At 37.7% G+C, this 27229-nt stretch overlaps 1 protein-coding gene across 3 annotated transcripts; it reads left to right on the forward strand.

The window, feature by feature from the left end:
- The first annotated feature begins 178 nt into the window (after positions 1-178).
- On the forward strand, positions 179-26268 carry LOC306857984 (dual specificity mitogen-activated protein kinase kinase 6). Of its 3 annotated transcripts, none has more exons than XM_079398306.1 (12): positions 179-983; positions 15156-15219; positions 15440-15488; positions 16519-16632; positions 21921-22040; positions 22340-22456; positions 22614-22665; positions 22751-22878; positions 24053-24130; positions 24586-24725; positions 25128-25173; positions 25514-26268. In XM_079398306.1, exons 1-12 carry the CDS (start codon positions 896-898, stop codon positions 25589-25591), a joined length of 1074 nt encoding a protein of 357 aa, XP_079254432.1. In that variant the 5' UTR covers positions 179-895; the 3' UTR covers positions 25592-26268. The 3 variants fall into 3 exon arrangements, with proteins under 3 accessions (XP_079254432.1, XP_079254433.1, XP_079254431.1); XM_079398307.1 differs by lacking the exon at positions 179-983 and adding an exon at positions 9612-9721; XM_079398305.1 differs by lacking the exon at positions 179-983 and adding an exon at positions 14744-14916.
- Positions 26269-27229: the final 961 nt, after the last annotated feature.

Below are 27229 nucleotides of genomic sequence, written 5' to 3' on the forward strand. Positions count from 1 at the left end.
CGGTTCTTTCAAGTGACTCGAAAACACTTATGAATCAGTTGGTTGAAAATTAATCTTTCAGGACGTCATGTCGAAACGAACCAATAGTTTGTTTTAATTCTCACGAATTTAATGTGACTGATTTTTTTTGGTTTTTGCTTTAATCAGTAGGCTATATAAATAATACAAAAAAAAACAATGATCACGTTTATGCCAAAAGTCTGTAAACAGAACATAGTTGGGGGGTTTTTTGTATTAAATTGATTTCTAATGTGTAAGATCGTTCTATTGATATCTGACATGTTACAAAAAAAAAAAAAAAATTTAAAAAAATGGAACTGAAATAGTTAAAAAGAATCAGAACAAGAACTGATGATACATTTTCTAACGATTTCCAAAAGAAAGCATTTCTGACATCAAATATTCAGTTTCAAAATTACTCCAAATTCACGAAATGACTCTTGAATGATGAAGTACACTTCCTCAAGTACTTCACGCCCTGCTTATCTGTCTGAAATACACAAGCGAATCTGTCTGTTAGCCTGAAAGAGACTCGTATTAGCATAGGCCTGCTCCTCCTTTTTCCCCGGCGCACAGCAATTACGTGCAAACTACCAGTCCCATGATCCCCGGCGTCGTCAGGCAGGAAGAACGTGTGTTAGCAGGGGCTCACACTGATCCAAGTTAGGAGCTCTCAGCTGCTGGCCTTGGCCCATCATGTAAGTGCCTGCCGAGGTTTCTTTGCAGAGCGGTTGCAGAAATCTCCTCGTTTTCGTTGCGTGCAATTGAAGAGCCAACCTTTGCACGGAGAACAAGTTATCCGACGCCCAAAGGCTCCGAGTGCATGAAGATCGCGGCTTGTATTTTGCACCTTTGTTGCAAGCAAGCCCGCTTGAAGCCTCACTGCGAGGGATAGATGGAAGGAGGGAGCGACAAGGAAAGCAAAGTCTTTTGTGCTTCCCCTTCCCCCAACCCAAAAGAGGAGATGTCCGTGCCAAAAGGAGGTAGGTGCTTTTTTTTTACTCAACCGATCCGTGCAAAACCTCGGAAATGCAGCCAGCGTTGCATGGCTTGCAAAGTGCACGGCTGCAGCTTTATCGTGGCCAGCGCATTAAAAGTTTGATGGCTCGCGAGGGTCAGTTGCAACGCCTGTTTTAATGATCTGCCCTTTTGCAGAGTTTCTGGTAAGGCGATGCTCTCCTTAGACAGTCGCTATTTGCATTCTTGTTGTGCCACGATTATTAAAAGAAACGCCTTCTTTCCGCGTTGAGGAACTGCCTAGCCAGCAATGCAAAAGTGATTGTGCAATGGCAACGCTGTCCGCACCCGACTTATTCACGCGCACGAGGCGATTTTCTCTCGAACAATGTTCGATTGTTACGTCATGACGGCCTTGGCTTCGTTCTGCACATTTAGATTAGTTCGTACAACTTCTGGCGTTGATGCATGCGAGGTGCATTAGATAACATGAAACTTTGGCCGAAGGGTGAGTGTGCAAGTGCAATGGGGAAACAGGGACCTGACAGCCTGCTTGCATGCCATGTTGAGCATGCAACAATTTTTATTAGTTGCGCGTAATGGAAAATAATTCGGACACTCTGTCATGCAAGCTTTGTTCCAGCAGTAATGCATAGGTAGAGGCTGCAAAAATAAAGGGCTAAATATAGTTTTGTTGCTGCAAAGGAATAGGCTTCAGATGTGCTACACAAGTCTCCATGCACAAATATCCACAAACCCTCCTCAAGCCGACAGCTGCAGAAAAAATACTGTTTCGTGTTCCAAGATTGCTTGATTAATTGTGCATATTCTAAAATTAGCTTTACTGGCATTTGTTCACCTGTTCATGCACAATCATTATAGTCGTTGTATGCAAATTTGCTGCATGCATTTTCATCTTTTCCACTTACAGTGCCCCACTGCATGAAGCTTTGCGTGCTTCAGACCCTGCCCTTAAAATGACCCACCAAGTTATTTGACAGAGGATGTGACACAAGTTAAATTACTGGCTGATGGACATATTTTAGTTATGCAACTGTCATCATATGATCAAAGAAATGGCATGCAGAAGTCGATTTGATCATCTTTTAGTGTCTTTAGGTTGCAGTGCTATATTGAAAGTACTTATTTCAATATAAGAAAGAATTAGAGACGTTTTAGTATACTGGCACACGTCTTAGAATTATTAATTTGCCTTGCACAGTTAGACTAGTAGAATTCATGTAGTATATAGCGTTCTTTAGTACTGGTGCACGTTTCAAACTTTTCTACCATTTCAATTTTGGAATGCATGCTCCAAAAGAAGTATAATAATAATAATTCTGACAAAAACACAGGGTTCCCAGCACTGCATGCTTAGACCCCTTAATTACACTCTATGGAGTCTTTGCAACATATCTAATGTTCCTGCTCTTTCACAGAAGTACTGTATAGAGCTCGTGTGTGAGGTTTCTCACACCTTGGGCTGAATTGACGTACATGCACAAGCCAAAATTAAAACTATGGGCAGCAGCTGTTATACTGGGTCCATTCCTATCCATGCAGTGACCGCAGTCGAGAGGCAGATTGCAGCGCAGGAGTATTTACATTTTGAGAACAGAACACTCATGGATCATGTATTAGTAGGCGTGGTTGAAGAATGTGCGATACTGACGCCCTAATGAGGTGATTTTTGCATTGTTGAAAGAGCAGTAATTGTGTTGTTGTGTAACAGTGACACACCTGAGGAACATTTGAGGAACTAAATCCTTATGAACCAAGCCTCCGTCATGCAAACAAACAGCTTTACCTTTGCACGAGGAGCAGGTAGTGGATTGTGAAGGGCGATGTTTAAGGGCTACTTGATAGTGCAACTAGTTTAAACTTAAATATAAATGTATTGTATTGTTACTCCTTAAAGGGATAGTTCACCCATTGTTACTTACCCTAATGTACTTCCAAAACCTGTTTGCATTTCTTTCTTGTGTGAGATATTATGAAAAGTTGATTTGGTGTTGCAAGTGATGCAATGCTACTTTTCACCAAATCTCTTCCCGATGAAGCAAACTCTTCTACATCTTGGTTGACCTAAGGGAGAGTAGAACTTTAATTTTTGCATGAACTATTCCTTTAAGAATTTATGCTTAATTTTCTTCCATGCAATGCATGCTTGCAGTTTTTTTTTTTGTTATGATGCATACTTGCTCACTAAAACTGTGAGCTGAAGTGTCACATGCCTTAAAGCTGCATAGTTCAAAATGAAAACTGAAAGTCAACTGATTGGAAACAATCACTTTTAAGTGGATGCACATAGACTGTTTTAAAATTTGGCAATGTTTTTCCTGGTTGGAAGCGATTTCTCGGAAGAGCAGCCCTGCTTACGTCAGTGGGGGTCTATATTGTGCTTGTTGGCTCCTGGTTCATTGAGTTTGCACTGGCCCCAGTGGCGCACACAGCAAATTGATGTCCCTGCCATGCAACCATGCAGCATGATGCCGCCATGCGCAATTGTTACGTTTGTCATGCTAATAGACCATAGAGATACTAAATCCCCTATTTGCGACAGCTCAATTGTTGGTGACCGTCCAGCCTTGCTGTGTTGTTTTGATGCAATAGCATGAGGATTGTTTTAAGCATTGTGCAGCTGATCCCCCCCAGACCTTTCACTTTTCATCTGTGTGCGTGGAGAGCCCAACAATGCCATTCCATCTCTCCAGCATGCTTTTGCATGAATTTATGCATGCTGCAATTCAGGGCATGAAATCTCCACTAGAGACTTGCATGCAAATCACAGTCTGCACGTTGGCAAGCTTGCATCCCAGTCTCTATATCAACGAAGCAATACATTGCATGCGTTTTTTTAAGCAGCTAAGCTGTTTTTAATGGGGTAATGTCAGGCCTGGGAGTGTCCTCCTGCTGAATCGCTTGGGAGTGACCATATGATGACTCTATTGGCTCTCTGGGAGGCCCTGTCTAGAGGCCCCTCTCTGTCTGTCTTTGTTTTGTTTTTTTTCCTCTCTCTCTTTCGTGCTCTCTCTCTCTCCTGTGGGCTGTGAGCTATGCTTGGTCGCAGGAACTGCATTCTGACATTGATCCATCTTATTGCAGACTTCTGAATAATTGACCACTTTTAGGGTTTTCTCTTGAAGGCCTCCAGGGTGTCTCTTACCATAGCATTACTAACAGTATTGCTTTACAAGAATGGACTGCCTTTAGCTTATTGCAATCAGGGTGTGAAATACATGTCTAGAAAGGGCGGAGGTTACCTCCTTAGATGCCTCATGTTGGGGTGAAAAGCAGTTGGTTTTTTAAAATCAATCCAACATTTTTACACAAATTATGCATTTATTGATGGAAAAAATTTATCTGAAGTACATAGTTTTTTTTTTTTTAGCAAGGTTGCTTTGAATTGTTCAAACTTAAAATGCATTTATAATATTACAAAAGATTAAAGAATCCTCAAAAATAGTATCAGTTTCCGCAATATATATAGTTGCACAACTATTTAAATATAATAACAATGTTTAAGCATTAAAAAAAAAACAGAATTAATTCTGCAGAATTAATTATTTTTCATCAAATAAATGCAGCCTTAGTAAGCATAAAAATGTGTCATTTGTAATTGCGGAATTAGTCGTGCAGACATCGTTATTTTGTTTTTAATTAAATTTATAATTTCTAATCTATATGTTCTAGAGAATGTGTGCAGAAATTTCCTGCATTATGAATGATTAAATTGTGTGAGAGAACCACAATCCTGCAACAAAATGAAGTTCCAGGTGATTATGCTATTGTAGAGAGTGACTACGTCATGTATCCTTATTTAAAAAAGAAAATATATATATTTTGTATTTACAGCACCCAAGGGAGGCCCCTTCTCTGCAGGGGGCAGTAAACAGCTTTCTGTTGTCATCCAATGAAGCCAAAATGTGTTAGATATTAAAGCAGCCTTTACTTGGCCCCACATGCACAGTTGTATAAAACCCTCTCACATGCAGGAAATAATGTCTTTCTACAAATGACAAGATGAATTCATTCTGCGGTGCAACATTCTTCTTATAATGCAGGTCTCTTTTCAAATGGACTCTTATGAAATTTCTGGTTTAGTTAAATCCTTACATATTTCATAATAAAGCTAGTAACATTCAATATGCTTTTCTTACGTTTTGGAATCATTTGCCGAAGGCTACAAATTGTGTATTGAATGTAAAATGGTGGCGTCTTTAAAAATGGTAAGATGAACACCTTGCATAGTAGTTGCACTGGTTTCTAATGCCCTCATTTACTGTTAACACTTCTGTTTGGTTTTCAAATGGCGTATGTCACAACTAATTACGCTAAGTGCAGAATAAAAGATTTTGCATCACATACAAACCACTTAGTGTGACTGCGGCAGTGTTTCGTGGAAGATCTCAGGGGCAGAGATTGAGTGTCAACAGGTTGAGGACTCCACCCTCTGGTAGCATTTCGCCTCGCTCTAATTCTGCCGGATCATACATCGAGGAATTGGGGTGCCTCCTGGTATCCTCCCATGCTTGGAGGAGAATATCATCAAAACATCATGGCTCATTTTATTCTACAGTTTAACTGTCAGAATGTGCATGCACAATTATTAGATTGCAATTTGAAGTACATTTGTGACACTCACATCATCTAACCCATCTAATGTAATATATACATGCAAAAATGGTTAGATTGTAGTTAAAGGTATTTATGTGCCACTAAAATCACTACGTGTACTTGCAAAAACAACTGTTTTCAAACAGCTTCGTTAATTGAGGCAATGTTGCACTTTTGGGTTGGCCTCCTATCCCAAACTGCATCCATCTAAAATGGTGGCATGCAATATGTGCATGCAAATTATTATTTTGCACTTAAAGGTAAATTTATGTGCCACTAATATCACCAAATGCGCTTGCAGAAACGACTGCTTTCAAACAGCTTTGTTAATTGAGCCAGTGTTGCTGTTTTGGACTGGTCTCCTATCACAAACGGCATCCATCTGGTTGATGCATATGCACACTTTGTCTGACAAGTGTGCAGTAGTGTACAAATGTAATGGCGATATGGTTGCTGGTAGAACAAACTGTTTTGTTAAATGGAATTACCTGTTAGAATTTGAATTTATAACATTTACAGTAATATACCAGTATGATGTTATACACTGTGGAAAACATCTCTCAACAAGCAGTCTGTCAGAGCTCACACTGCGAACCACACAAAGCTGTATGATCTATCTTAAAGCATTTAGAATGAAGTGCTCCAAATTTAGCTTGTGCACTTTCTGCTCCAGCTCCCTCTGTGGTTCCTGCCATTCAGATGCATATTTTACATAAAATCATATTTTTTCAGTACTGCAGAACGCATCCAAAAAATTAAATGATATTTTTTGTTGATAATCTTTTTATTTTCCGTTGTGGAAAATTACGGTTTAAAATAAATGTTCTATTTTAATAGCCTATATTTTAAAATGGAATTAATTCTTGTAATGGCAAATCTGAATTTTCAGCAGCCATTAGTCCAGTCTTCAGTGTTACACAATCCTTCAGAAATCATTCTAATATATGATAAATGTGTTGAACACTAATTAATAATTAATAATATTTTTCAGGGGGGGAAAATGCAATTCTACGAAATAAATCTTGTTGTATTATATATAAGTTTTCTTATATATGCACTATTTATTTTTTGGCCACTTCAAATTTTTGAGAATTTCTTAAAAAAATAAAAATAAATAATAAATATATGTTTTTTGCAAGCACATTTAAACCACTGGCCTTTATCTGTCTCTGAGGATGACCTGTCATTCCTGGACTGTCTCTGTCAGTGGAAAGCAGAGGATGCACAGTGAGAAGCAGTGACAGCATTGGTTCAAAAGCAGTAACCCAAAGGCTGTGCCATCTTTGGAAGTATAGTGTATCTCACAAACTGCCAGTGCGGTCAGAGGGGCCAAACAGCCGGCAGCCCAAGGGAAGTTATTTTCATCTCTCTCTCTTTCTAATTCACCGGCCCTCCTCCGGGTCCCTGAAATTCCATTGAAAAACTCTTGGGATTGTTGGAATTCTGTGTGTGAGTGGGATAGTGAAGGACTAGAACTGGCTGACTTGAGTTTTGTGATAAGGTCCTGGGGAGACAACCACACAGCAAGCAAGCTACAGCTAGGGGGTCTCAGGGGTCAGTAAAGTTCATGTTACTTCATAGCCCAAAACACGACGGCAATTGTGCCTGATTTGCATTGCTAAGGGTCACCTGAGGCCAGGCGCTAAAGGACCTGCCAGACATTAGCAATGACTGTGCTGTGCCAAACCCTCTGTGTTAAGAATGAAGCAATGAATTAGGCATTTGGTTAATTCAAACATGATTTGAAGGTTTTGCGAGCGTGTCTGACATACCTGGACACCGTCTGCTTTACGTTAGAAGGCTGAGTTCAGCAAAAAAAAGAGAATTGGTCTGTGTGCTTCCTTAATGTTGTCAACATTAGTTTTATTCAAATGATAGAAAAATAACCCTTGCAAATCTAGGTGTGTGAAAATTGTGTTATGAAGTTGACTTAATTTACTTTCTGCAGTTGTTGAACAATACCTTTGTTTCCTGCCAATACTGCATATTGATTGTATGTTTTTTGCCTCTTCTTGCCATCTTGTTCTCCCTATGCAAGCACTTTCACATGTACTGATATAGTGTGTTTTCGGTCCTAAGTGTATACGTATGTTTTTTTTGTTTTTTTTTTTGCCAACTTTGATTAATTTAAAGCACACTTTCTTTTAAAAAACTAATTGAACCTAATATATGTATATGTATACGTATGCATACATACATACTATACTAGTAACACTGTATTTGATACATCTATATGCATTTACTTGGAGATGGAAAACTTATTTGTCCAACAAAAGTCATTATGCAAAGTAATTTACAATCATTGTTGCATTCAAAAAAATTTTTGCAGGTAAAATAAGTATTGTTCTAAATAATCTAGACTTAAGGAACACTCACTTTTTTGGAAATAGGCTCATTTTACAACTCCCCTAGAGTTAAACAATTGAGTTTTGCTGTTTTTAAATCCATTCAGCCGATCCCCAGGTCTGGCGGTAGCACTTTTAGCTTAGCTTAGCATAGATCATTGAATCGGATTAGACCATTAGCATCTCCCTCAAAAACGACCAAAGAGTTTTGATCATTTTGAAAAGTTGTGATTTTCTAGGCCGATATGGCTAGGAACTATACTCTCATTCCGGTGTAATAATCAATGAACTTTGCTGCCGTACCATGGGTGCAGCAAGCGCAATGATATTACGCAGTGCCTCAAAGTAGTCTTCAGCTAGGTAACTAGTTATGATATAGCTGGGGACTACTTTCAGGTGCTGTATAATATCATTAAAATAGCAACTTTTCATTTTCCGTCGGTCTTGGTACACGATGTACCTACAGAAGAGTCAAGCTTTAAATAGGAAAATTATCAAAACTCTTTGGTCATTTTTGAGCGAGATGCTAATGGTCTAATCCGATTCAATGATCTATGCTATGCTAAGCTAAAAGTGCTCCTGCCAGACCCAGAGATCGGCTGAATGGACAGGGGAGTTGTAAAATGAGCCTATTTTCAAAATAGGTGGAGTGTTCCTTTAAAACAAATGCATAGGAATATAGGCATAAACTTGACTTGATTATTTTTTTTACTTTTTAATATGTGGGGAAAAAAAATTGAGTAATGTAAAATTGTAATTTTTTTTTTAATCTGCTCAATGAATCCCAACTTTTTTTTTTGTTGCATTTTTACTGCACAATAAGCAATTAATTAATGCACAACATTGTTGCAATTTGCTCGCTTAATTTAATAATGCTATCAAAATCAAATATATTGTGACTAGTCAATGTGTTGCCAATGCCAAGCCCTAGTTTGAACTTCACATGTTCTTTTAGTTGTGCACTTTGTACAGTGGTTCTGTTGAATAAGAAACCTCATTTATCTCGGTTATGCAAGCAATAATTTGCCAACCACTTCAAGAGCAGAATTTATTTACAAATAGAGTTCGTTTATGTGACCAAAATAAATGCAATATGTGTTTATCTGCATGCATGTGTTTAGTTCTTCTAGATGCCGTTGGTTATTTTCATGGATGAAAGAGCTTCTCCAGTCTGTAGAACACGCTGGAACATGTTCCAGCAGATAAAGCCGCCTCTGCATCTCCCTTTACGTTTTGCCTTTACATTGACCCATTTAAATTGCTGTAGGCTGTGGATTCGCTATAGTCCTAGACTGTTTACCATTTTAGTCGGCTCAACTTTGTCACATCGCCAATTAATTTCCAACTCTTGATAAAAACTAACAACTTCCGGTCACTTTATTGCTATAATTCCAGTGGTTAATACCAACACCGGGATCTTTTCACAGGCAGCATCGTGACATAGAAGGGCACTTGTTATATTTGGAGTGCCTGAAGTGCTGTTTTTAATGCTTATGCAACAGTTTTTACAAAGTTCGCAAAGTCACATGGAGGTCCAGTAACTGAGATCAGCCTTTTCCCTACATCACTGATGTGATCAGTCTGAAGAAAGCTATCGGGTTTCGGCCTGTAATGTGTCAGCATGTGTGATTTTAAGGATTAGGGCTTTCAACACGGAACATTGCTTGAGTCGGTTGCTAGGGAGTGATTTCCAGTTGGGGCATAGTTATTTTGGCAGTCGTGATCAGTGATGTGCTTTCTGCAGGAGGCAGAAACCATTTTGTGGTTTTGTACCCTCACTTTAAAAGGGATTGGAGTCCTTGGTGAGTTTTTTTTGAGTGTCAGCTTTCTGTTGCTATTGTTGTGCATGCAAAGGCAGGTGGGAGAGGTTCAGAACTACTTTTTTGCCGGTAACAATAGTGTAACGGACACACAACAGGACTGTGGGTGAAGGTTGACAATGCACAACCCCCTTCTCATGCTGCACTGGCAAATAGCTGCTCGTATTTTGTGTAGAATTGTGACAATATGGGAAGTGTCTCTGCATTTGTTTCCTGTCTGTGGGCTCATGGTGTGGTCAGGACTTTTTTGAAGCCACACCTTTTGCAGGGTTTCTTTCTCTGGTAGTGATCTGTGCAGCTGTTGAATATTTGTTAAAAATTGTGGTTTATTTATATTTTGTGTGCTGCTAATATACTTCCTCTTATTTCAGGTTAACGAGACAAACTATAATTAGACCATTTGTGTGTTGATTGTTCTGAAAACTTTAAACACTGTGGCTCTGTTGTGCAGTCAGCCCTACATGAGTTTGGGCGGGACTATCTGTTTGGCTGGCCAATGGCAGATGGGGAAGTGTTCTGGAAACTAATTTTAAAATGTTCCATGTTCCATATAATTATTTATTCATTTATTCAAATTTTCATTTATTATTTCATTTTATTAAGTTGCCATATGAGATTAGAAGTGCTCTTTTTATTTCTGGTTTTAAATCTAGGCTGAAGACTTTTTTTCTCTGACGTTCACTGCCTATTAATTTGCTTGCCTCCTATTATTTTTCACTTGTTTTGTATTTTAAAGGTATTTGTATTATCAAATGTGTGTGCATTTAGGTCATATTAGGTCAGTTTGGTCATTGTGCTTAAGGAATATAATTTAATTTTATTTTAAAGGGGTCATCGGATGCAAAATTCACTTCAAGTTGTTTGAACATTGTCAGCTCCGGTGCAGGGGAAGACAAGATGTCTCCGATTAAGCGATTGAAGTATTTAGTTGTTTGATGTAATAATGAATATAGCAGTCGTCATTTACTCCCGACATTGAGCCGCTGAAGATTAATGCGCCGATCATCGCCCTAAATGCGTCCATGTTCACCCGAATCATTCGTGATCCAGCTTTATCTACAGAAGAAGTGAGTATAATGGTGTTTACGAATCTTTGCAAATCGCCTTTCCTAATAATGTGCTAGTTAGCCAGTTTCACGGCTGAAGTTTAGTATGCTCCATAGCGATATATACCTAGATGCCTCATTATCGACTGTTTCTATGGGCCGCGATACGTAAGCTATCCGCCATTTTTGGAACGGCCTGCGAATCTTTGAGCGCATTGACTGTGTGCGTCTACAACTAGCAATTCTGTTACAGACGATATATTGCAAGAAAATATATCTATATATCGATATCTGTACACGAAGAAAAAAAAGCGCAGCAAAAGAGAACATTCGTTCTGCTGATACACTAGTCCCTGGGACACACAAATACCTTTGTGCCAGCTTGGACAGGAGAGGGCACCCATGTGCCTGAGATTTCCACCATTCTAATGGATCATCTGTCAGGGGTAAAGCTGGAGCATCTTGGTATCGTTTCATCTCTTGTTCAGCTATGGAGGCAGGTGAAGGCGTGGATGTTCTGGTACTGCTGTTGAACGTCTGTCCAAGGAGATCAGCAAGCTCAGATTTCCTTCTCTTTGGGCTGTGTACAGTGGAAAGATCTTTTCCAGGCTCACTGTAGTCTATCATCCCCTCAGCAGCATACATGGTGCTTCCTTCCTGGTCAGGAGGAGGAGTGCTCTTAAATCTGTTGTCCATTTAAGTCTGCAGCCTCTTGAAGAAGAAAACAGTGGGACACCTGTTAACCTGTTGCATTATTATATAAAAAAAAATGCTCAGCTGTCAAATAAAAATTTTAAAAGTTTTAAATTTAAATAGCTTATAAATATTTACTAGATAAAATACATGTGTATTTTTTATTTTAGCATTTAATGGTTTTTAAAATATAAAGTTTGAACTGAACATTTAGAGTTCACAAACATTCACACTGACATCAGACTGCAACCTCTCCACTACGGGCTGCTTTTTCTTAATAGCAAAAACCTTTCGGTGCCTGGAGCCTGCTTACCTGCTGGATCTCGAGTGCAGACGTGTCACCGAGATCACCGTCTGATCTCTTCATGCATGAATGTGCAGCCAAACCCAGGCCTAGACACCTCTATAGGCTTTAACACCCCAGCAGACTTTAAAGAAAGGTCTGGTCTTGGTTTCTTTCATTTGAATGTACGCAGTCTTGTTCCTAAAATGGACATGTTGCGTATTTGGGCTCATTCTACAGATACTGATGTAATTGTCTTGTCTGAAACATGTTTAAGTAAATCGGTTTCAGATAAAGAAATTAATATAAGTGGTTATAATGTTTTTAGGACTGACCGCCCTAATAGAGGTGGGGGTGTAGCAATCTACATCAAAAACCAGTATCAAGTTAATGTATTGCTATCAATATCGTTAGTTAAGCAGTTTGAATTTTTAGCCTTGGAGCTCAAAGTCTCTAATTCACTTTGTATAATGGTCATTGGTTGTTATAGGACACCTTCAGCGGTTAGCGGTGTTTTGCCCTCCTTAATGCAACTCCTGTCAGATTTTAACTCTAAGGAATTAGTATCCTTTGGAGACCTAAATTGGAACTGGTTACAACCAGCTTCAGAGCTTATTGTGATTAATTAAATCTTTTACAGATTGTTGACAGTCCCACACGGCCAAACTTTAAAAACCCGGAAAAATCATCGCTAATAGATGTGATTTTAACTAACGCTCCTCATAAGTACTCAACCGCTTCTATATTTGCAAACGACATCAGTGACCACTGTGTCGTAGCAACAGTTAGAAATACTAAAATACCTAAAATTAAACCACGCATTATAGTCGAGCGTAACATGAAGCACTTCTCAGAACAAGAATTCCTCCACGATTCATCTAATTATGACTGGGGAAAAATTTATATTAGTGCAGATGTTGATAGTGCCTGGAACCTCTTTTATGAGGGGTTTACCGATATGATTTATGAAGTATGCTCCATTAAAGAAGTACAGAGTTAAAGGCTGAAACAATGCTTGGTTTTCTCCTGATTTAGCAACGTGGCATGGGCAAAAGCCAGAAAATCAAATCAGAACTCTGACTGGCTGGTTTTCAGGCAACTGTGTAATGCTTGTACTCTAAAAATTAGAAAAGCCCAAGCTAATCATTTTCTTTCTCAAACCAATCATAACCTGAATAATCCATCAAAATTTTGGAAAACTATTAAATCATTATCAGAAAACAGTTAGGGCCAGGAGCTTCCTTCAAGCATTGTGATAGATTCTCAAAAACTTACTGATAAAACCAACATACTTGACTGTTTCCAATGAACATTTCATAGCCTCAGGATTTTTATTTGAGTCACTCAATAGTCAACATGAGTGTTCCTCTTCAGTGGAGACTGTTGGTTTGGATTCTTCTAGTCAGTCTTTTAGTTTCAGTCCTATTACAGTTTCAGATGTAAATAAAGCCCTCAAGCAATTGGACACGACAAAATCTGCAGGCCCTGATAAACTGGATCTCCACTTTTTAAAGTTAGCAGCAAATTTTATTGCCATGCCTTTTAACTAATATTTTCAATCTGTGCTTAAACACGTTATTCCTTCCATTTGGAAATCAGCCTTTGTGGTTCCCCTGTTAAAAGGTGGTGACCCTTCTATCTTAAATAATTACAGACCAATCTCTAAATTATCTGTTCTGGTCAAGGTTTTAGAGTCCCTTGTTAGTGATCAATTAAATGATTTTTTTTTTTAACAGTAAAAATGTTTTATCTGACTTCCAATCGGGTTTTAGAACAAGGCATAGTACAATATAGGCAGCTTTTAAATGACGATTGAATCTATAGATAACAAGCAGCATTGTGCAGCCCTTTTTATTGACCTCTCTAAGGTATTTGATACAGTGGACCACACAGTGCTTAAGCACAGACTGTGTAGGGCTGGACTTTCAGAACAAACTGTCAGCTGGTTTGATGATTATCTTACAGACAGCACTCAGTGTGTGCAGGCGGATGGCAACACCTCTCGCTATCTTAAAATAAAAAAAGGTGTGCCCCAGGGGTCAGTCTTGGGGCCTTTGCTCTTTATCCTTTATATAAATAACCTTGATAGTAACGTGTCTAAAGGAAAATTTCATTTTTATGCAGATGACACTGTACTGTATTGTTCAGCACCCACCGCAGACCAGGCCCTCTCCCAATTACAACTTGATTTTAACACGCTTCAACAGAATCTTTATGATTTAAAACTTGTTCTAAATGCTGAAAAAACAAAACTTAAAAAATTTAACTTTTTCAAAATAGTACAATAATGGCAATCCCTTGGTTTTTTTTATCTAGCAATTTATTTATCAATTCTTTTTCATTATTTATTTTTATTAAATATCAGTTTTATTCGGTCATTTTATTTAAATTTTTTCTTCTTTTTTGGTAGTAGTAGCGCAGAAATGGCACATTTCTGCTTTAATACTTCAAATTCTGTAACAAGGTTGTCACATCACCATCTCAGTAAATGTAAAATAAAAAAAAAAAAAAAAAAACTAATATGCAATTAAACTTTTTTTAAAATTTGTTTTAAATGAAAATAAATTAAATTTTAATTAAACATTGTTTTAAGATTTCAGCTAGCTAATTAGAACTATATTTTATGATTTTTAAAAAAAAAAAAATTTATTTGAATGTTTTCAGACTATACGCAGACACATGCATAAGCATTAAAACGCAGATGCCTATGAGTCAGACAGCATTTAGGTACCAGATTGAGAGCTGCTGATGCTACACAGAGACTGATATTCTTTGATCTTCTTTTTTAGCATTTACTGTTACAGAAGTACAGCATCTGACATCCTTATCCAGGCACAACTGTTGATATGTATTGCAGTATCTCATACAGAGCACATTATTCCTATTGCTTGCCTTTAGCAGACTGGAATGAGTCAGTCAGGTGGGTGTGGGCTGTTCCTGTGCCATCAGGTATGTGGATTGCCCTGCTCTGGTGTCACTCATGATGATGGGTCACGCCTGTGGCGGCAGCGCCTCCGATCTGCTCCAGATGGAGAGAACGTACCTGGCCCTGCCATCTCGCCTCCCTCTTTCACACTTGCACTCTCTCTCCTCGCACTCTCTCGCTCTCTCACATTTACTCAGCCAGGATCTGGAGCCGCTTGCGCTGTCTGACCGTAAGTGCTCATCCGATAGGGAATCTCGCAATTCCATGGGGAGCAGAAATAAAGGAAAGGGCTCTATATCCCTCGGGACGGTTTCAGAATGCCTCTTTTGTTTAGACAGGCCTTTTGTATTTTTTATCTCACATAAAGCTTTTGTTGAGAGACTTTTTTTTTTCTTTTCTCTCTCTTAAAAGGAACTTTTAAAAGGGCATGATAATGATGATTTTTTTTCTTTTTTCTTCCCTCTGCAGGTAAAAAGAAGCCACCACTCAAGCTTCCAAAAGAGGTGTTTGAGAAACCCCAACCTGCTCCTACGTAAGATTTTATGCAGATTTTAGTGCACTGATTAAGTTTTAAGAGAATTACACTTCTCTTGATGTTACAGAGAGCACATTTATATCCATAAATGGTGCTAAATCTGTGTTTCTGTCTGAGTGTGTAAGTAGAATAGATTTTATAATTAAGGCTGGCTTTAGTTAGCAAGTCATTTACCGTGTCAGACAAGGACACTCAATTAAATTTTTTTGTTGCGCAGACCCCCAAGAGACCTGGACTCCAAAGCCTGCGTTACTATTGGAGATAAGGTGCGTTTCATCATCCTTTCCTTAATTAAGAATGAGAATCTTGTGTATTTTCATCTTATACTTTTTCACCCCGTTTGTCTCCTGTCTTCTATTGTTGTTTTTCACTTTTCATTTTTGCTCTTTTTTTTTTTTTTTTTTTTTTTTTTTTTTTTTATTAAAAATAAATCTTCATTAAATCAGTTCATGGCAATTTAAAAAAAAAAATAGCCTCTATAGGAAATATTTCATGCTGCGGGGTTTCACTTCACCTGTATCTCTTCCTCATCTGTATTAAAAAGCAATATGAGAGGAACTGTCCTTGGGTCACCTGTATGCAAAGCGTTGTTGTAATTTGCATTCCCGTGCTAAGGTGATAGACATATCTTTTCAAATGTCATATTTTACATTGCTTTTTATGGTGATGTAACTCCTGTGCCGGGCTTGATATGAAAAGCTTGGCTCGGTGAAAGACCGGCGGGTTGTAAAGAATGGCCCAGTGCACATTACAGCCCTTTTGAATGCGTCTTGATTGTAGGCAGCCTGGAATGTACTTTACTGCCTGTCAGGCTGTAAAAATATTTATTTTAAACTCATCAAATAAGTGGAATTTTCCATTGGCAAAGATTAAGGCTTTTTGTCTTACAACCAAACCCAAAGAGTATGTAACTTTTTTTTTTTTATTAAGTCAGATAGGAACGTACAAGCTTTTGTGAAGAGTTGCTGAGGAGCCGGGCTGTTGTTGCCTCTAGGTTTAAGGCGTTTGTTGTGATTGCTAGTGATAGCGAGCTGAAACAGGGATTGGAAAAATGTTATCAGGAATGGCTTGCTTCCATTCTTCATAGGAAACAATCAGCTTATGCTCATTTGTGCCATTTATTTTTTCTTTTTAGATGTTTTTCAGACTGTCTTTGGAATGCAGGCTTCTTTTTTTCCCGTTTGTCCATCCTTTTTTTTGTTTTCTTGGTTTCCTTTTATCTGCCACTGTGTCTGTGTCAATTTCACCATTCGTGAACTTTATGATACCTTTACCATGTGTTTTTGTTGTGAACAGAACTTTGTGGTGAAGGCCGATGATTTGGAGCAGATTGGAGAGTTGGGTCGAGGGGCGTATGGAGTGGTGGACAAGATGAGACACGTCCCAAGTGGCGTAATAATGGCAGTAAAGGTGAGTTCATGCAGGCCTATGCTAGCCGGACTCGTGTGGGGAATATTGCTGTAATTAAATCTCAATTCAACAGAAATGGGCAAGATTTAGTTGTGCTACTTGTAGCATTTTCCTAGTATTTTTTTAAAATTCTATTTGCAGTGCACATCAGTATTTAAAATTAGAGATGCACTGATTGCAATTTTTTTTGGCCGATTCCGGTTTCTGATTTTTTTGTTTTGTTTTTGGAAGTGTGACCTGCCGATACCGATTTTTGCCAATTCAGATTTTCTTTCTAAGAACTATAATTGACAGCATATACAAACAAAAATCTATGCAAATTTCATTTTACATAATAAAATAATTTATTGAACATTACAATTCCCCCAATCTGGACTAAGTTAAAGATTGTCTTTCACTTAAACAACTCTCAAAATAAAGTGGTCTATGAATGGAAAGAGGAAGAAATAGCTAACTTAAAATTAGTTGCTGTATGTAACAAAACAGATGTCATTTCCCAATGCGTTTATAAATGGTAACCCCCCCCCCCCAACCTTAATAAATGTGTAATCTTTCACATCAAATTCTTACTTTGTTTCAATTAATTCAGTTAGCATAATAAGAAACTGTAGAGTTGTTACTATTCAAGTGAAATTAGTATTAACAAACTAATTAGTATAATAATTGATTAGAATTAGTATTCTTTCCACTGCCGAGGAAACAGAAACGGCATCTGAAGTGGCATTAGATGCATTTACACAGATAGTTTGATGAAGCTGAGGTGCCATAAATACATTTACACTGCAAAATTTATTTCAAATGCATAAATAATTTTATAAGATTAATGTTTTACAAATTTTTTTTTACATACAAATAAATGTTGAAAAAAATGCAATGATACTTTTAAATGACTAAACCACCAGTGGGTGGCGGCAAGTGTCTTGAGTGAGTAATTTATTTATTCATTCAACCGATTCGTTCAAACGGCTGATTCATTCAGAAACGAGGCAAGTGACTGTCCTTATGAATGGGCCACTGAATCATTGACTCACTCAATTCGTTCAAACGGCTGATTCATTCAGAAACGAGGCAAGGGACTGTCCTTATGAATGGGCCACTGAATCATTGACTCACTCGAATCGTTCAAACGGCTGATTCATTCAGAAAGAGGCAAGTGACCGTCCTTATGAATGGGCCACTGAATCATTGACTCACTCGATTCGTTCAAACGGCTGATTCATTCAGAAACGAGGCAAGTGACTGTCCTTATGAATGGGCCACTGAATCATTGACTCACTCGAATCGTTCAAACGGCTGATTCATTCAGAAACGAGTCAAGTGACTGTCCTTATGAATGGGCCACTGAATCATTGACTCACTCGATTCGTTCAAACGGCTGATTCATTCAGAAACGAGGCAAGTGACTGTCCTTATGAATGGGCCACTGAATCATTGACTCACTCGAATCGTTCAAACGGCTGATTCATTCAGAAACGAGTCAAGTGACTGTCCTTATGAATGGGCCACTGAATCATTGACTCACTCGAATCGTTCAAACGGCTGATTCATTCAGAAACGAGTCAAGTGACTGTCCTTATGAATGGGCCACTGAATCATTGACTCACTCGATTCGTTCAAACGGCTGATTCATTCAGATACGAGGCAAGTGACTGTCCTAATGAATGGGCCACTGAATCATTGACTCACTTGATTCGTTCAAACGGCTGATTCATTCAGAAACGAGTCAAGTGACTGTCCTTATGAATGGGCCACTGAATCATTGACTCACTCGAATCGTTCAAACGGCTGATTCATTCAGAAACGAGGCAAGTGACTGTCCTTATGAATGGGCCACTGAATCATTGACTCACTCGAATCGTTCAAACGGCTGATTCATTCAGATACGAGGCAAGTGACTGTCCTTATGAATGGGCCACTGAATCATTGACTCACTCGATTCGTTCAAACGGCCGATTCATTCAGAAACGAGGCAAGTGACTGTCCTTATGAATGGGCCACTGAATCATTGACTCACTCGATTCGTTCAAACGGCTGATTCATTCAGAAACGAGGCAAGTGACTGTCCTTATGAATGGGCCACTGAATCATTGACTCACTCGATTCGTTCAAACGGCTGATTCATTCAGAAACGAGGCAAGTGACTGTCCTTATGAATGGGCCACTGAATCATTGACTCACTCGATTCCTTCAAACGGCTGATTCATTCAGAAACGAGGCAAGTGACTGTCCTTATGAATGGGCCACTGAATCATTGACTCACTCGATTCGTTCAAACGGCTGATTCATTCAGAAACGAGGCAAGTGACTGTCCTTATGAATGGGCCACTGAATCATTGACTCACTCGATTCGTTCAAACGGCCGATTCATTCAGAAACGAGGCAAGTGACTGTCCTTATGAATGGGCCACTGAATCATTGACTTACTCGATTCGTTCAAACGGCCGATTCATTCAGAAACGAGGCAAGTGACTGTCCTTATGAATGGGCCACTGAATCATTGACTTACTCGATTCATTCAAAAACGTGGCAGGGCTCACAAAATTTCAAAATCCCTAGTAGCCCGGGCAGGTACTCTTCAGATTTTGGTAGCCCGAAAATGAATTTAACTAGCCCAAATAAAATAAAGACCATAAGTGTCAATCAAAAACGTTTTCAATACACAAATATCAACGAATATCAAGGAAAGAGTTTTATTTAACTTTTACAAGCTATCTGCAGAATTCTTAAAAATCTATTTAAGGCAATTTGAAAAATTATTTCTTATACCATTTAACGTATTTAAAACAAAACAAACAAAAAAAGTGTTGGAAACAGTTGTACTGCTTTTTTATTTTTTTTATACTGTATGTTTTGGGACCTGTGATATTTAAAAAAAATAAAAAGTTAAAAAAAACAGTGTTTAGTCAAAATAGAGATTTTGTGTTACAATATAAACTATTCAAAATTTTGGGGTCAGAATTATTTTCTTTCTTTTTTTAAAGATACTTCAATTTTTTTTAAAGAAAGTTAAATAAACGTTATTCAGAAAGGATGTGTTAAATGGATAAAATTGATAGTAAAGACTTCTATTGTTAGAAAATATTTATATTTTGAATAAATGCTGTTTTAAACTTTTTATTAATCAAAGAATCAAAGAAAAAAGAAACACAGGTTCCAAAAAAATATTAAGCAGCACAACAGTTTCAACACTGATAATAAATCGGCATATTACAATGATTTCTGAAGGATCATGGGACACTGAATACTGGAGTAATGATGCTGAAAATTCAGCTTTGATCACAGGAATAAATGCTATTTAAAAGTATAGGTATTAAAATAGGAAACCAATATTATAAATTGCAATAATATTTCACCATATCACTGTTTTTTCTGTATTTTTTAAATGAATACGGCCTTGATGATCAAGATACTCAAAGTCAAAAACCTGATAAATAACTGATCTTGTTTTTGAGTCTATAATATAGGCCTAACATTTATTATCAAAACAAACTATTTAAACTGATAGAATAGAATAGAAACTGAAGCAAAACTTAAGCTGAGATCTGTAAGTTAAATAAAAAAGAAAACGTGAACATATGAATTCTTCTATAGCTGTCTAAACATCATGAAGTACAGTTTGTACAATACTCTTGTGTGTGACTGTACATGTTTCAGAGTTTTGTTACCGTTCTTTGCCCATCCTCCGTTATATCCAGCACTTAATCAAGCCACTCTTCTTTAATACATGAGCACGTTTTATCTCGCATGTCATTGCGTTTGTGTTGGCTCTCGTGTTGAGAGCACCGCAACTATTGAAGTATTCAGTTTCTACAGCGACTCATTTGGTGCACATCGTTCTCTTTCTATGAAACCGCTTCTAACTCTGTCGTGACATCAGCTCTATAGCGGTTTGCCCGAGCATTGCTATTCTTTCCCTTTTACTGGCGGCATTCAATCCAATGGCTTCCCAACTCATTTGTGTGTGCGCGAGGCACATTATTTCTTTTGCACGGCCGCGCGCGCGCTCAGTTTAGAGGGAACATTGCGTGGGAGCCCTGTATTTAAGATATAGCCCGTCGGGCAGGGCAGTGATACATTTTGGTAGCCCGACTGGAAAACGCAATAGCCCTGGGACGTCGGGCTATAGCGATTTTGCGAGCCCTGCGTGGATTAATTCAGTATCTAAACACCGTTGTGTGTTGCTCGGAGACACACAACAGTTCTGCTGTGGCTTTGAACTATTTTCGTCAGTGAAATTGAGCAAAAACAGTCAATATTTTGTCTAAAATCTAAGTCACCTAATTTTAACCTCCTTGTTTGTTGAAATACTATTGTATAAAATCAGTGTCACATTGCAATCCTGTTGATATTGATATTCGGGGAAACATCATGGCCGTTTAATGTTGCTCATCTAAATCATATATTGAAAATATCTTTTTTTTCTTCTACCACAGTATATGCATTTATAAATGTCTCTCTCACACGCTCACTCAGGTTGTGCAAGCCTCATCTGGCACGACATAAATACATTATCAGTCACCGTTTACACTGAATGCAATTCAAATTAGAATAATTATCACGCGAAACGACGTGTTTATACGCGACTGTGAGAGTGCGCGTGGCTGTGACGTCAAGGATCCGCTCGGAATCAGCAAGACGTGAGACTGACTGGCCGGTCACCGATCCGGGCCGGTCATGCGAAATATCGGCCGATTCCAATCACGGCCGGTCAATCAGTGCATCTCTGTTTAAAATGCTATTCAGTGTAATAACACACCTAAAGTGACTTGTGGCTTTTATAAAACTGTAGTAACAAGGTCAGTAAATTAAATTTGGTAGCATTAATTGCAGAAATTAAGTAATGTTCTGCCAAGTCATATGGTTCTAGTGCTGTACTAAGCTTAGGTAAGGGCAAAAAATCTCCAGACAGAGATTTCATTTAAAGTGGAAATCTTTTGTAACATTAAATCAATTTGTTTTGATCAAATAAATATGTCCTTGCTAAATAAGTGTTCATTTTTATCTAAAAAAATCAATCTGCCCTGACCCCAAAAGTTAAACACTTTAAGTTAACCTTTTTGGTTATTTGTGTCCTTAATAAATATATATTTTTTATTATTCATCTCAAGTTAAAGTTGAAGTGTCCTTCCCATAGAAAATATATTCTGTGACATTATATTAATAGACAAAACTGTAACTATAGTATGTATTCAACACTTTTTGAACACTGTATTTATCAGCATCCAGCCTTGAAACTATCATAATTGACAATATTATTGCTAGTTTCCCTGACCTATTTTATTCTACAGCGAATCCGGGCCACAGTAAACACACAGGAGCAGAAACGGCTGCTAATGGATCTGGACATCTCCATGAGAACAGTCGACTGCTTTTATACTGTTACCTTCTATGGAGCCCTGTTCAGAGAGGTACAGTAAATGCACCGAGCAGTCATCTCATTTACCTGATAGCATTTGTTGCTATTTTAATACTAGAGTACAGAGTGGTAATTGTACAGACTAAAGGCTGAGCAAGCCCAGTTATCTGAGTCCGTGTCCTTACAATGTCTCAACTCCACTATTGTACTTTGATCTGAAAGAAAAGTTCCACAGGAAGCCCTACAATGGAAATGTGTTTAGTCATTTCCTGCTGTCTCATTTTTATGTCAGGTTGTTGTTATGTCTGAAGTTATCCCAGCTCTAACCTGATTGGCCCATTGTGTTGTCAGGGTGATGTGTGGATCTGCATGGAGCTGATGGACACATCTCTGGATAAGTTCTATAAACAGGTGCATGAGAAGGGTATGACCATCCCAGAGGACGTCCTGGGAAAGATCACCGTTTCTGTAAGTACCACCTGATTTTCTGTCTTTTATACAGATTTAATGCTTCATATGTTTATTTTTAATTGCATGCCCGCTTCCTGAGCATTTACGATCATTTTAACGCTGTGTAACTCCTGCAGATCTGTAATGAGCCTGATGTTTTATATTCCCGTTGCAGATCGTGAAAGCATTGGAGCATCTCCACAGCAACCTGTCAGTGATACACCGAGGTGAGCCTCTGCTCAAATACAGTGTTGTATTTTTGCTTTTTAATGATGCCAGCAACTGACTTTCACGTTTTCTGTGTTTCTTCAGATGTGAAGCCTTCTAACGTCCTGATAAACATGCAGGGTCAGGTGAAAATGTGTGATTTTGGCATCAGCGGCTACCTCGTAGATTCAGTGGCGAAGACAATGGATGCCGGCTGCAAGCCGTATATGGCGGTAAGCAAGAAGAAAGAAGAGTTGTATATTTAATTTTCTTATGCTGGAATTTCTATTTTTTTCCCATGTACATCTTCATAGTCATGTAACATTAATATACACAAACATATTTATTGCAATATTTCTAAATTAATCTGAATATTTAGGGTTAGAATATTTATTTATTCTTATTTTGCATGTTGTTTGTTTTTATAAGTTAATAAAATAAAAATGTATAAGAAATAAAATGTATATTTGTTAATATTGTCATTAAGTATTTAAATAATAATGGTCTGTTTTTATTTGATGTCTTTTAAATATCATGAATGTTTAGGGTCAGTGGTATTTGAGTTTTATATTGAAGTATTTTTTAAATAATTTTAAGATTGTCAGTTTTTGTTATCTTTTTAATGTTATAAACATTTAGGGTCAGTGAAACTGCAGAATTATTATTTAATTTATATATTTTGGTATTTCAAGCGTTATGACTATTTACCTTAAAACAAATAATAAAACGGTCTACTGTACTCGGTAATGAATTAGACATGAGCTGTTCACATTTAATGCAATAGATTTCTAAATGAATCTAAATATTCAGGTTTAGAATATGGATTTTTCTTATTTTGCAAATGTTGTCTATGTATGTATGTCTAATACAGGTTAATACAATTTAAAAAAGAAATGTATTTTTTTTTTTTTTATCAATTATATATTTACAGATTTGTTAAATAATTTTGAGATTTTAAGATCAGTTTTTATTTGATTCTTTTCAACAGTATAAACATTTAGGGTCAGTTAAACTGCAGAATTATTATTATTATTATAAATTTTTGTTTGCCTTAAAACACAAATAATGAAAATATCTACTGTACTCAGTAATGAATTAGATGTGAGCTGTTCTAAAACACATATTGAGACATCGATAAAGTGTGCATGCTCTAGAGAGTTCTCCACACTTCACTTGTTCATGTAGCACTGTATATAGCTGTGGATGTTATACATCTAAATGAGAGACTTGTGCTATAAAGAGTAGAATATAGAGCAAAAGTGTATAGAATTAATATAGAATAAAAGCAAAAGTGACATATTTTTTATGGCACTTTCTCAGGCTTGCTTATCTAGTCTACTTATCAAACCACACTTCCTCTTTTGCCCACAATCATATTAATCAGTCATATTTATTTCTCATTCACAGCCTGAGAGAATCAACCCAGAGACCAATCAGAAAGGCTACAATGTCAAGTCTGATATCTGGAGTTTAGGAATCACAATGGTACGTCTGAATGACCGTGTATTTTTTTTTTAACACGTCATACATTGCACTCAAAATGTATGTATTAATATTAGGGCTTACAGTTTATTTAAAATATTTATTCACAATTAATCACATACTTTTGTTATAGCTAATATGTTAAGGTTTAAATTTGATTTAAAAAATTCAGGCCAATGTGTAATATAAAGCAAATTTATTAACACTTTATGGATAAAATCTTAAACATGTAAAATGCATTTACATTTATATGAATGAGTTTTACTTGTCCAGCTTCAGTGATGATTACATTTCACTTTGCAAAAAATGTTTGTAAATTATCCATAAAAAGGTCTTTCTCTGTTATTTACTGATTGTTGCAATAAAAAAATAAAAATAAAAATCGGTGCCGTTTCTTCTGTTGCATGGCACTTTATGGTTTGTGATGGTTGTGATGTGTTTGTTTTTTGTCTTGTCAGATCGAGCTGGCCATTCTGCGGTTTCCCTATGACTCGTGGGGAACGCCATTTCAGCAGCTCAAGCAGGTGGTGGAAGAGCCGTCACCCCAGCTGCCTGCAGACCGATTCTCACCCGAGTTTGTGGACTTCACGTCACAATGGTTGGCGAGCTGTTACACACAGTTGCACACTTACACACCAGAGTACAACAGTATTGATTGCCAACTTTCACTGGCTGCAACACAAATACAAAAAGTATTTTTTTTTTCCGCATCAACAAAAAAAACTTCAGTTTGAGGTACTTTAAAAAAGAAAAAGAAAAAAAAAGCATAAGACACACACACACACACACACACACACACACACACCCACTCACTCACACACTATACATACCTTGACTCTGCAATGTGTAGTAGGAAAGCGAACAGGATGTAGAAACCCTGATTGCGTTGTCACGTTGTGAGGGGAAGTACTTGAGGTTTTTGCGTGTTCCTGCTGCAGTTCTGCTAATTCGTATTGCGTTTCTAACATATGTGTTTTGCTTTTCTCTGGTTGTGTTTCAGCTTAAGGAAGAATTCCAAAGAGCGGCCGACTTACACAGAACTAATGGTGAGTTTGATACTGAAACTTTTTTTTTTTTTTTCACTTCCCTGGATTGGCCTTTAGGTGTCAGACTTGTGCTTTTGATGCAAACTTGAACCTTCTCCCATCTGATTCTGTTTGGCTGCTGACAGCAATTTGACTTGAATTTTTTCTAAAACTATTGTGAATATAAAAAAATATATATACACACACACACATTATATACAAATAAAATATAATTTTTTTATTTATTTTAATATAGCATGTCCATGTTACTTTTTTTTTTTTAAATATACATAAATGTAGCTTTTTCTCCGAGCACATAATTTGACACAATATTGACATTTCAAATCTTTTCCACACCCAGCAACATCCCTTTTTCACCCTCCATGACTCCAAAGACACCGACGTCGCTAGCTTTGTGAAGAGCATCCTCGGGGACTGAGAACGTCCCTCTTGGCAAATCTGACGTGTTGCCGCGGGGGGAGACGGGACTATTTGAGAAAAAGCACCAATAGCAAGACTAACACCTGTAAGACACGCCCACCTCAGCAGCCAACAGTGCACAGGCACTCAGGAGGGTCTGGGGGAAAGAACACCGAAACAGAGGGTGGGCGGGCCGTTTCCTAGCAAAACACGGAGTAGGGCATGGGATGGGAATCTCAGCGCGTGTGTGCATGTATGTGTGGGTGCGTGTGCGAGAACGAGCGTATGCGTGTGAATTCTTCGCCTGCCTGTATGTGCATACATGTGCATTAAAAAAGGTTTTACAGTCCCAAGTCAAACTTCATCTATTGTTCAATCCCAGTCCTTCTCCAGCTTTACCTCTCAATCCATAAAGCAGTTTTAGCAACAGGTGAGTCTGTTATAGATGTCTGTTGAGTTTCCCCAGTGGCACCTCAATGTAATTCTTAAAGTATTCAGAAATGTTACCCACCCCCACAACGTCCGGTTCTTCAAAAAATAAAAAATAAAATAAAAAGAGAATGAGAGTGGTATAGATATATTTATCTATTATCTAGATATGTATATATACTCAAAATATTTCTTGAAATTGTTAAATGAGGACAATATTCTGTGTTGGCTGTAAGGAGTGATGGTTATTAAAGTGGATGAATGGAGCATCTTTCTTTTTTTTCCTGAATTTGCAAAGACTGATTGGTGCATTTGTATCACTGAAGGCTAATCTCGCATCAGTTTATAAATGCTGTCTTTATAGTGAGGGTCTAGGCCTGTTCCCTGAATCAGACGTTAATGGCCAGAAGTGAAAAGACTGCTTTTCACATATGCTCCATGAACTGTGTGTGTGTGTGTGAGTAAACGCTTGTGTGCTTTATATGCTATTCGTCTAAACCAAGGTGATTTTGGGCAAAAGGTATGGCTACATCTAGACCTCTTTGTTCTGAGCCAATCAAAAAAATTCTCTTTTCAATTGCAATCCAACTGGAAATTATTATATTATTATAATTATAATCATTATTTTATTTTTATTATTATTATTATACACAGTGCATATGTATTAACAGTAATGAGGTGTTCTGCAGTTTCTGTATGTGTTTTAACTGCTGTTTTTCTCATTAGAAACTTGACAATTTCTTTTTAATTTTAAGGTGGTGTGCAGGTATGAGCGTGTGGTCATTTGTGAGAGCATGTGTGTGTAAGTGTCTGCATGTGAGCGTTATATAAAAGTGTGAACACGTAGCTGACACTTCTTTCAAAGCCTCACTGTGACTCGGAAGCCTGATTTTGTGCCTCTCTATAGAAAAAAAAAAAGAAAAGAAAAAAAACACCTACATTAAAACAAACTACAAAACCCACGCTGCTGTGTCATAAGACATGCTTTGCTTTCCACAGGCTTCAGATAGTAGTGGGGGGGGGGGGGGGGGGGGGGGGTCTGTTGCTTTGCTTTCTGGGCTTCTGGTTTTATTCTCGTATCATTTTTGTAAGGTGGAGTTGATGAATGTGTATGAGTGTGTGTGTGGGTTTTTATTTTTTCTGTTGGTTGTATGTTTTGTCTTGTAACCACTGTATACAGAATGGATAACACTGCTGATTTGCCTGTATTCGTTATATTGTTTGATTC

Source organism: Barbus barbus, assembly GCF_936440315.1.
Source record: "Barbus barbus genome assembly, chromosome: 38".
NCBI lineage: Eukaryota > Metazoa > Chordata > Actinopteri > Cypriniformes > Cyprinidae > Barbus > Barbus barbus.